The 11,339-nt window shown below is 56.0% G+C and overlaps 1 protein-coding gene across 1 annotated transcript; it reads left to right on the top strand.

Moving 5' to 3' along the window:
• Window positions 1-578: 578 nt before the first annotated feature.
• NMUR1 (neuromedin U receptor 1) lies at window positions 579-11,075 on the top strand. Its single transcript, XM_082466179.1, has 3 exons — window positions 579-1,423; window positions 3,672-4,557; window positions 7,208-11,075. The coding sequence occupies exons 1-3, from the start codon at window positions 1,421-1,423 to the stop codon at window positions 7,588-7,590; spliced, it is 1,272 nt and encodes a 423-aa protein (XP_082322305.1). The 5' UTR covers window positions 579-1,420; the 3' UTR covers window positions 7,591-11,075.
• Window positions 11,076-11,339: the final 264 nt, after the last annotated feature.

Raw genomic sequence — 11,339 nt, 5'->3', positions numbered from 1 at the left:
AGCGTGCACACAATAGTGGTAAGGATGGTTACACGTTCTACAAGGCACAGAGGGGCTGAGTCTTTTCCCTCTACACAGCTCACAGCAGCCTTCCTGGGGCCTGGGGCTTTATACTTAACCCTTCCTGGTGCTTGTCACAGTGTGATTCTGGGGCCTGGGGCTCTCTGGAGGGTGTGTGTGTCAAAAACGAGGATTTCTGGATCTCGCCCAGACTAAGTAAATCAAACTTTGGGAAGAGGCCCAGGAGCCAGCATTTCAGCCTGTGAGATCCACGCTTCTAAGCTCGCTAGCAAGTTCCTGATGAAATAACTTCAGCTAAGGAGCTGGTTGGAGGAGGCGGGCCAAGCAGGGAAGGTGCTCCCTGCTGGGGTGAACAAGTGCACAGTTTGGGGGAGCAGGAGGAGGCCTCTTCCCTCTCTACAGTTTCCTCCCTCCTGTGGACACGCTGTGGTAGGGAGAGAGGAGCAGGGGGAACATTTGAATGGCTGAGAGGTATTTGGGGTATTTGGGGTGGGAGAACATAGTGACGGGGGAGCAGGAAGGCAAGTGGGGTGTGGAGGTCCGAAACCAGGCTAGACTTTGGTGTTCTTTTTCAGAAGGGAGTGGGGGGCCCTACGGAAGGTTTTCAAGAAGAGGAGTGCCATCGTTGGGGGTTCAGGAAGATGACTGGGCTGGGGGAGCCCAGACCAGAGGGAGGATGGAGGTTCCGGCAGCAGTCCTGTGGGGGGGTGAGGACTGGACTCAGGGGCTGGAGGACCCGAAGGGAGAGAGCGTTAAGGGAGAGGGCGTGGAGACTGCTGTCCTGGGACTGAGATAGAGGGGGAGGAATCCCATGTGAAGCCTAGGAGGGGGGATGAGACCTTTTGGGGCTTGTTGACTTGGAGGGGCTGGTGGGACGTCCTTGGAGGTGCATTTGAAACGTGGGGCAGGAGGAGGTGGGATCTGGAGGGACACCGTAATAAGAGATTAAGCTAAGAGTCAGCACGCTGGAGCGCAGGGACAGGGTGTGAGACCCAGATCATTTGAACTTCATCTCCCTGAGGTTCAGTTTTCTCATCTGTAAAATGGGTTGTTGTGAGGGCTCCATGAGGTAAGGGTGTTCCTGGAAGCGCCCCATCAGACACTTGGAAACACAATCGCTACGGTTTGGGTGGCTGTGGGGGCCCCAGACGAGCGTGTCTGGGTTCAGCGGCCGGGTGGGCTGCAGGGGCACCACTGCCCCCTGTTGGCGGTCTTGGCCCGAGCGTCCCCGGCCTCTGACAGGCGGGGCGACCCGGCGGGCTGCTAGTGCGCCGGCCGCCCTCAGTCTGCCCGTCGGCTTGCTCTGGCGCCGCGTCTGTCCGTCGATCGATCCGCGGACGCCCGCCCCACGCTCGGCGGGTGGGCTCCCGGCCCCTGGATCTCGCGGGGCGCAGACTGCATGGTAGGTGAACGGGATGCCGGCGTGGGCACGGGCGCGGCGGGAAGAGCGCGCGGGCAGGGTCTCCCCAGGGCTGTAGGGATCGGAGGGGCCCGTCGGGACGCCCCCCTCCCCGGGGACTCGCAGCCTCCTGGGGTATTTCTGTCTTTCTGTCGGCCACGCACGCCGCGGGGCTGGGGGCTCCGGTGCAGCGACCTTTCTCGGGGGCGTAGGGAACCTCTCTCGAACCTGGGTTGGCGCCTGCGCATTCCCAGCTCATGTCCTCGGTCCCCGCTCGGCTCCCGCAACAGCCGGGGTAGGGAGTGAGGGTGCGGCGGGCGCGGGCGGAACGTTTGAGTGGATGAAGATGCCCCTCGATTCCAAAGTGCGGGGATTAGGTGGAAGAGAGGCAGGGAGGCTGGGGGAGGCTTCTGGGTGGAGGCTTCGGTGAGGAGAAAGATACTCGGGATTAAGAGTACTTGGGATCTAGGAGAGAGACCGACCTGAAAAAGAAAGTCGAGTGGTAGGTGCGGAGGTACGTGCGTGGGCCACGGGAGCCCCAAACCCCCATCTGAGGACAGGAAATGGAGCTGAAAAGAGAACCCAGGGAGAGGATCCGGGAACCGAGCCTGAAAATCCGCGGTTGCTCAGAAGGGAGGGGAGGTGGTGGTGGCGAGCTTGGGGAATAGGCTCAGAAGGGCAGCTCCCGATCTTTCGCGCGAAGACACATGCCCAGTGGAATCCCGTTCAACCCCTGCCCCATATCTCTTAGACTGTCCTTCCCTTGCCAGGTGGGGAATAAGGATCATGTCACTATGCATTGAAGTTGAGCACCTGAAATGTGTCAGGCACACTCCTGAGAACTTTATTCTTTCATTTAATCTTCCCAGAAACTATGAGGTAGGCTCTACTTACCCATTTTACAGGCGAGGAGACTGAGGCACAGTGAGGGCATGTCACAGAAGAGGATAGCAGAGCTAGCATTTGACCCCAGGCCAGTCTGTTTAGTTCCATGGCCTGGGTCCTTAACTACTATATCTGGTGGACTGGCAAAGAGATGGGAGCTGGAGAAAGGAGAGGGAACCCCAGAGCTGGCAGTGTCAAGGGTGTCAAATATTTCTACTTCAAACAGTTCAGATGATAGAAAACAGAAACAAGAACCAACTTTTGGATCAGCATTATAGTTTTTGGCCCTTTCACTGCCTTGCTTGATCCCCACAGTGACTCAGTCCTCACAGTGAGGTGATGTAATCAGGCCCTTCTGTGTGTCAGGCAGGCCCTGTGTTAATACCTTTCATGTCTTAAATTCCTGGATCCTTGTAATATGGGAACAGCCACAGAGAGGTTACCATGCAAATAGTCCCACAGCTCGAAATTGGGGAGGCTGGATTTGAATCCAGGCAGCTGTTTCAGAGACCTTGCTCTTAAAGACCATGTGATACTGTGCATTGTGCCCATTTTACAGATGCCCAAACTGAGTGTCTCTCCCAAAGTCCATGACTTGAAAGTGGAGAGACCCAAAGGGTGACTGCTGATGGCATAGCCCATGCTTGAGAGTCTCCATCTCTGTTCAAAGGTTTCAGTAGATCGTGAAATTTAAAATTGAAGTCCCACATTTTATCATTTTAAAGATATACTTGTTTTTGGGGCTTCCCTGGTGGTGCAGTTGTTGGGAATCTGCCTGCCAATGCAGGGGACATGGGTTCGAGCCCTGGTCTGGGAAGATCCCACATGCCGCGGAGCAACTAAGCCCGTGAGCCACAACAACTGAGCCTGCGCATCTGGAGCCTGTGCTCCGCAACGGGAGAGGCCGCGACAGTGAGAGGCCCGCGCACTGGGATGAAGAGTGGCCCCCACTCGCCACAACTGGAGAAAGCCCTCGCACAGAAATGAAGACCCAACACAGCCATAAATAAATAAATAAATAAATAAATAAATTTATTTAAAAAAAAAGATATACTTGTTTTTGTTTTTTTTGGCCACACCACGCGGCATGCGGGATCTTATTTCCCCAACCAGGGATTGAACCCGTGCCCCCTGCAGTGGAAGCACACGGTCTTAACTACTGGACTGCCAGGGAAGTCCCTAAGATGTACATTTTTAAGATGAAATTGTGATGCATCTTACAATGGATGGCGGAGTTTTTCCTTCTCAGCGGCACATGATATATCGGCCTTCTTGGTGTCGATGGCATCTTTGGTTTGACGAATAACAACAGAAGCAGATTCCCTGAGTGACTTTTCTGGGTGTCTCTCTCTCTTCTGTTCCACAGGCTCCTCTCTGCCTCAATTGCTCCACCCTCCCTGGAGACAGGTTCCTGGGTGCAAGGAGCCCTGTGCCCTGCAATGGCAGCAGGGCCCTGGGGCCCTTTGACCCCCAGGACTTGAACCTGACTGATGAGGAGCTCAGGCTCAAGTACCTGGGGCCCCAGCAGACGGAGCTGTTCGTGCCCATCTGTGTCACGTACCTGTTGATCTTCGTGGTGGGCGCCGTGGGCAACGTGCTGACCTGTGTGGTCATCCTGCGCCACAGGGCCATGCGCACGCCCACCAACTACTACCTCTTCAGCCTGGCCGTGTCGGACCTGCTGGTGCTGCTCCTGGGTCTGCCCCTGGAGCTCTACGAGATGTGGCGCAACTACCCTTTCCTGTTGGGCGCCGGTGGCTGCTACTTCCGCACGCTGCTCTTCGAGACTGTCTGCCTGGCCTCGGTGCTCAACGTCACCGCCCTGAGCATAGAGCGCTACGTGGCCGTGGTGCACCCGCTGCAGGCCAGGTCCGTAGTGACGCATGCCCACGTGCGCCGCGTGCTTGGGGCCATCTGGGGCCTCGCCCTGCTCTGCTCTCTGCCCAACACCAGCCTGCACGGCATTCGGCAGCTGGACCTGCCCTGCCGGGGCACGGTGCCCAACTCGGCCGTGTGCACCCTGGTCCGCCGGAGAGCCCTCTACAACCTGGTCGTGCAGGCCACCGCGCTGCTCTTCTTCTGCCTGCCCATGGCCACCATCAGCGTGCTCTACCTGCTCATCGGGCTGCGGCTGCGGCGTGACAGGCTGCTGATTCTCAGGCAGGAGGCCAAGGGCAGGGCCAGGACTAGCGACGGCCGCAGGCTCCAGCCGCTGCAGGATAGGAGTCGGACACAGGTGACCAAGATGTTGTGTAAGTGTTGCTGCTGGGAAGAGGGGCGGAGCCAGGCACTGGGTATGGGGCTGGGGCTTCCAGGGGCCTGGGGGAAGGGGCCGGGTGTTTCGGTTTAGGTTGGAGGCTGAGTGTGAGGTGTGGAGTAACCCCCCCACCCCTCACTCCCCCGTGTGTGTGTGCATGCACTGCATGTGTGTATACTCTTCTAGATTACCCTTGAGAAAGTGACACCAAAGGTAAATGTTAATGGTTCATGGCAGGATCAGCTACATAATTTGTGGGGCCCAATGCAAAATGAAAATTCAGGGTCCCCTGTTAAAAAATCATTAAGAATGTCAAGACAGCAATAGTAGAGCAGCTGTCTTTTTAAAAAATAATTAATTAATTAATTATATTTATCTTTGGCTGCGTTTTGGCTGGGTCTTCATTGCTGCACGCAGGCTTTCTCTAGTTGCGGCGAGCAGGGGCTACTCCTCGTTGTGGTGCGCGGGCTTCTCATTGCGGTGGCTTCTCTTGTTGCGGAACATGGCCTCTAGGCGCATGGGCTTCAGTAAGCTGCAGCACACGGGCTCAGTAGCTGTGGTTCTCGGGCTCTAGAGTGCAGGCTCAGAAGTTGTGGCGCACGGGCTTAGGTGCTCCACGGCATGTGGGATCTTCCCAGACCAGGGCTCGAACCCATGTCCCCTGCATTGGCAGGCTGATTCTTAACCACTGTGCCACCAGGGAAATCCCAGAGCTGCTGTCTTGAAGGTTCGAAGGTCAGGGCTCTGTGCAAACGCACAGGTGGCACCCATGAAGCCAGCCCTTGCTCATGGAGCCAACCACAGACAGGGCAGAGGCCTGCGGCTGGGCTCCAGGATGACAGAGCTGTTCATGGACTCTGGACCCTCCAGGTCTCTCATCTTTGCTCCTAAATATGTTGATTCTGTCCTTCCCTAAGTAGCCTGGGAGGCAGGACCACGGGCACAGAGTTCCCCTTTCCTGAGGAACTAACTGTCCTCTTCCCTTAGTGGCTATGGAAAATCCCAGGGAAGGGTTCTGATTGGTGGGCTTGGGTCATGGCCTGCCACCGGGCCAGAGTGGCAGGATGCTGAGGTGAGCAGCCCCCACAGACCCACATGGTGAGATCCGGGGGGAGCAAAGCTCCCAGAAGAAGGGGAGCAGGGTGCTGGAAAGGCAAGATGGTGAATTTCCTGCACACCATGTCTGCAGTTCCCTGGGGACCAGAGGAGGGATCATGATCTAAAAGAGGTCGTTGGAGGCATGTTTGTGAAGGTCTGTGTGCAGAGCACAGGAGAATCAGGGCAGAAGTGTGGATTGGGGCCGGCCCGGGGCACGCCCAGCTGGCTTGAGGCTCTGGATCTTACTGTGGCCTAGGCCTGGTGCTTTTTCAAAAGCAGTGGCCCTGGGGAAACCAGGCAAACTGATGCTAAGCCAGTCATTGATTCCCTCCCCATCCTGCCCGGTCCCACAGACTCTGAATCAGGTAGATGGGGTGAGCCAGGGCAGGACAGGGCTGGTGAGACCTTGGTCAAAGCCATGGGATTATGGCCAGCTAACTGGGGACTGCCCCATTCCCAGAGAGAGACTCACTCCTCTCACCCCCCAGAACAGTGTCCCAGAGCCCATGGTCACTTGTACAGCCCCCTAAGATGGGACTGACCTGGAGCTTTGTGCTTGCCTCCTGCACTACAGACCACCTGCCCCTGTCTGCCTCTGCTGCCTCCTACTGCCCTGCCTAGCCGGCCGAGTCTGCTCATCTGGGATGGCTCTCGCCCTGGGAAAGTGGGGTGTTTCCTTAAGGCTGCCTTGCTGGCTGGCCCGGGGCTCTGGCTTTCTTCTCTCCCTCCTTCTCCTGTCTTCTCTTTCTGAGGGCCTACTGTGCACCAGGCTGTGTGCTGGGGATGTAAGCAATGTTCTGATTGAAATCCGGGATTATGAGGAAAACCACGCTGGAATGTAAGGGGGAAGACACTGCAGGGGAAGGATTGTGAGCTGGAGACGCAAACATGAGAAACAAGAAACAAAAATCAATGCAGACCTGATAGCAAAGACCCAGGAAGGGTAGGGTGAAAACCAGGGCTGGAGGGAAGCTCCGGAGAAAGAGTGAAGGATTGGCTGGCCTGTCCTGCCTTTTACTGGGGCTTGGGGTGGGGCTGTCGAGGAAAGGGGAGGTAATGCAGGGCAAGATATTCAGGGGCGCCCAGGAGAGCTGGGGGCGGGGGCTGGGAAGGCTTCTAGGGCCAAGACAGGCAAGTGCGTGGGGGGGTGTGTTTGTCTCGCTCTCCCTGTTACTCCCTGGCTACTGCTGTCTGACCACAGGCCGCATCCTCCTGCTTCTCTCTGCTCATGCATAAGCAGGCACGGCCCCCGAGTGGCACCCAGAGTGGGCCTTAGCCGCACGGGGCCATGCTGGGGCTCAGCATGCACAGCTGTCTCTTAGTTCCAGTTCCACGGTGAGAGAAGCGGACCAGGCCAGCTTGGCCCGGGTGTCCACACCTGGTCCCGGGCGCACGCCCACTGCCCAGTCGGTGACAGGGGCGAGAGCAGCCTCTCCTATAGGGGTGCGGCCAGGGCAGGCAAACTTCCAGAAACCTCCAGATGGACAGTGGGTGTGGGTGGCCGGTGGGAGAGGAGAGGAGAGAACAGGCTCCCTTTCTGCCCACAGTTGTCCTGGTCGTGGTGTTTGGGATCTGCTGGGCCCCGTTCCACATCGACCGCCTCATGTGGAGCCTCGTGTCCCGCTGGACCGAGGGCCTGCACCTGTCCTTCCAGTACGTGCACGTCGTCTCCGGCGTCTTCTTCTACTTTAGCTCGGCCGCCAACCCTATGCTCTACAGCCTCATGTCCAGCCGCTTCCGGGACACCTTCCGGGAGGCCCTGTGCCTGGGGACCTGGTGTCGCCGCCACGGACCCCGCCGCAGCTCCCACAGCCTCAGCAGGGTGACCACGGGCAGCACCCTGTGTGACATGGGCTCCCCCGGCAGCAGGGCCCAGCCCCTGGCTGAGAACGGTGGCCCAGAGGGGCAGCAAGAGACGGACCCCTCCTGAGAGGAGCCCTCAGGCAGCTTCACCCTGAGGGCCCAGCGGGCCACGCCAGCTTCGGGGGCCACACCTGCCTCCTCTGCAGCGTGTCTTCGCGGCCTGTCCCCCTTCGTGCCCCGTCCCCACTTCAGCCTAGAAGCCCCGACCAGCACCTCAGTGATTCCTGCCCCACCCATGGATCTGAAGGACTGTAAGGTTGCTGTCTGTCCTCCAGACTCTCAGGTCCCCAGTTACAGCCCTTCCCCTGGAAGGGGAACATTGTGGTCGGATAACCGCACACGGCAAGACTCCATCTGGGGACCCCCCACCCCCAGCCCGTTTCTGAAGTGTTTCCGTGGCGCCCTACCTTTCCTTCCCATTTCTTGCCGAGCTTCTGCAAGTCCTGGCCCATTCTGTCCCTCTCTAGCTCTTGGCCTGCACCTGGGATTCTGACCCGACCCCCTCCCTGGTCCCCCGTCGGCTTGTTTTGCTCTGGGAGCTCCACCTGGTGGAGCCACTAGGCGGCAGGTGTGTCAGGGATCCAGGAGACCTGGCTCCGGTCTCAGCTGAGCCACCAACACCTTGTCCCGGCATCAGGCAAACTGCCTCGCCTTACAAGCCTCGGGCCCTGTTTGCAAAATGAAAGGGGCCGTGACATTCTGGAGTGTCGCGCTTTGGCACTTCAGCTGTGGTTTTCTGTGTGCGTGCCTAAGTCCCTGCTTTCAACAAAACAGATACCCTCAGATTAGCAAGGCGGAAATTACTCTTTACATCCTCACTAACCCCAACCCTTACTCCCTCCCTGACCTCTACGAGCCCCCCACCCCACCCCCTCGAGAGCCACTCAGGGAACATTCTTTGCTTGTCCTAGAGCAAGTGAGGCTTGGCACCGACCAAGGGTCTGTGTGTGAGCAGAGGCCCCTGCCTGCCTCTGTCTTCACCTCCTCCCAGGCTGGCTTGGGGGCCTGAGATGAGCAGAGCATTGGGACTGACTGGCCAGAGAATCTCTGGGGGCAAGAGACATGGGCCAACCAAGGGCAACGAGTGACTCCGTGAGAACTGCTTGGGGCTCAGTGAGGTGAGAAGAGAGACACGTGAGTCCTGAAACGAAGCTCCATCCCGAATCCCTGCGGGTAACTGCGTGCTCAGTCAGGACCCAGTTAATGGCCAGAACTTGTCCTGCTGCAGTCCCTGACCTGTCCTCCTCCTAAGAGGGGACTGCAGCAGAAGGAGCCCTGGCCTCCCTTGCGGGGAGCTGCAGGGCGCCCAGGGAGCTACAGGTTCTCCCTGCAGACTCTCTGCAGCTCAGGCCCCAGGTCCCCTGACTGCAAAGTGGAGAAGATTGTACAAAAATGTCCTGGAGTTTTTGAAATTCAGTTGTAAAAATAATAAATACTCATTTTAGAAAAATTGGAAAGTACAAATGAGCAAAAATGAGAACAATTTAAAATAATTAAAAACCACCCTTGCTAGGGGATGGGGGGAGGGGGAAATAGAAAGTTGTTTAATGGGTACAGAGTTTCAGTTTTTAAGATGAAAAAGTTCTGGAGATTGGTGGCAAAACAATGTGAATATGCTTGAACAATACTGAATTGTACATTTAAATGGTTAAGATTTAAATTTTATATGTATTTTACTACAGTTTTTTTTAAAGAAAGGATTAAGTCTAAAGGAAAAGAAAAAATTAAAAAGCCACCCATAGCTTTACTTTCCAGGGGTAAGCACCACATATAGGACAGGATGGGGGGATTTGAGAAAGGAGCTTGTGAAAAGAGGCTGTGCAGAGCTATGAGTGCCCAACGTCACCTCTGAAATGAGCTCCCAGGTGGCCTTGGGGTGTCGTCGGGGGAAGCAGCTAAGGCCAGACTTCAGGCTGGAACCTGCCGTTGTTCCCAAACTGGACTCCCCGGGGCCTCTCTTAAGTGACAGAGATGACATGCTCCTGAGGCTCTGGTCAGTATTTATGAAGGGACTACTATGGGCAGAGAGGCACTGGGCAGGTTGGGGAAGGCGGGGCATGTGAGTTATCGGAAGGCCTGGGCTCTGTAAATTTGATATCTCTCAGGTGTCTCCACGGCATGTCAGTGGATAGGTCCCACTTGTCATAAGTCACTGGTTACCACGGAGAGTGGAAGCAGCAGCTCTGGGCTCAGCCCTGGAGAAAAAAGGATGGAGGTGGAAAGGCCAGCCAGCAAGATCCCACCCTCTCCTGGAAGCAGCATCCCCTGCCGCTTGCTCTTCTGCACTGGTCAGGGGGACAGCAGCATTCCCGAGTGCCCCGTGCTACTCCCAGGACAGGAGTCCTGGCTCATCTGGGGCTCGAGTCACCTCCCGTCCTGGCTCTGGCTGCAGTCACACAGATCCCTCCTCCTCCCATGTTCGAGAGGTTGGGCCCGCTCTACTTCCCGTCTGCTCCACTCCTGCCATTATCCTGGGTGATGCTGAAGTCCCCGTGGCTGGCCCACTGCTGCCCTGGTATCAGCTCCTGGTCTTTCCTGCAGCTCTGGAGACTCTCCTCCACCCTGGCCTTTTGGCCCCTTGGTAATATCCTGACTCCCAGGACCTCCGGCGTTTTTCCATTTCTGGAAGTGTGAGCTCTTGACCATGATTGCCTCCTTCCTGCTCTGCTGCTCTATAAATGATACATTTATTCTTTAACCTCATCTAACCTTCCCAGTTCTCGACCACTCTGCTTTCTCCCCATCCATCAGCTTCCTCTCATGTACACTTCCTTTCTGATGGGTCCTAGATCCCACGGTCTATCACACACAACCCTCTCTGCCAGTATTTCTGAGGGCCAAGGTGAACATACTGGGATCACCCTTTCCTTCTCAGAAAAAAGGTTTTCTTTGGGAACTCGCCAAGACGAGTCTCATCAACAAAGCTGTGTTTGCCCACCCTTCCTTCTGTGAAGTACCTGCTCAGGAAATATAAAGTGTGCAACACTTCACATCTATTCTTACATAGTCAGATGGCGTCTCCAAATCAATCCTGACATCTGGGAGCCCATCTCATTTTGTACACTTCTTGGTGTCTCCCTCTTCCCCATCCTTGTCTTCTAGTCAATCCACCAAGTCTTCTTTGTTCCATGTCTTCCCTGTAGAGAGGAGTTGCCTTTTTGGAGGGCTTCCTAGTATTTGCACTCCCTTCCCATTGAGGGGAATCCCTGTGTGTGTGACTCTTATTGTGAGACCAAGCCCAGGCTCCTACTACAGACGCTGAAAGGGTTCTGGACCCTGCATCACTGACATCACTGTGTGACCCAGGACTGGCACTCAGGCAGCTGGATGATCTGACCTGGGACTTGCACTGGGAGTGACACTAAGACCCATGACAACAGGGGCCGACACGTCCAGGGCAGCAGTGCTAACGGCGGCATCCCACCCAGGCTGCTCCCGGGGCTCCTGCTGCCCAGCCGGCCTTGGCTTCTGCCCATTTTCTCTGCCGGTTTTTCAACCTTCTTGTTGTTCTGAGCTACTAAGAGCCTTCCAATAAATTCCTTTTTTGCTTAAGTTGGCCAGAGTTGTTTGCTGCTGTTTGCAACCAAGAACCTTAACAGATCCATCTACCACTGCTGTGAAGGTTACACATTCTGTCTGTTCTACTAGTGGTTGTCTTTACATATTTCTAAGATGAGCAGATATTATCACTGTTTTGAAACCCCAAACTACAGTCTGTAACACTTAATCATTCTCCTCTCTCACTCTGTTTTTAAAACTTTTTTTAAGAGGCAAGAACGATGAGGACAGACTTAAGGAATTTGATCCTAGAAACAC

The sequence above is a fragment of the Balaenoptera physalus genome (genome assembly GCF_965194825.1).
Source record: "Balaenoptera physalus genome assembly, chromosome: 6".
In the NCBI taxonomy this organism is placed as follows: Eukaryota; Metazoa; Chordata; class Mammalia; order Artiodactyla; family Balaenopteridae; genus Balaenoptera; species Balaenoptera physalus.
Note: the sequence above shows the minus strand (reverse complement) of the source record. Positions and strands in the feature narration are given on the sequence as shown.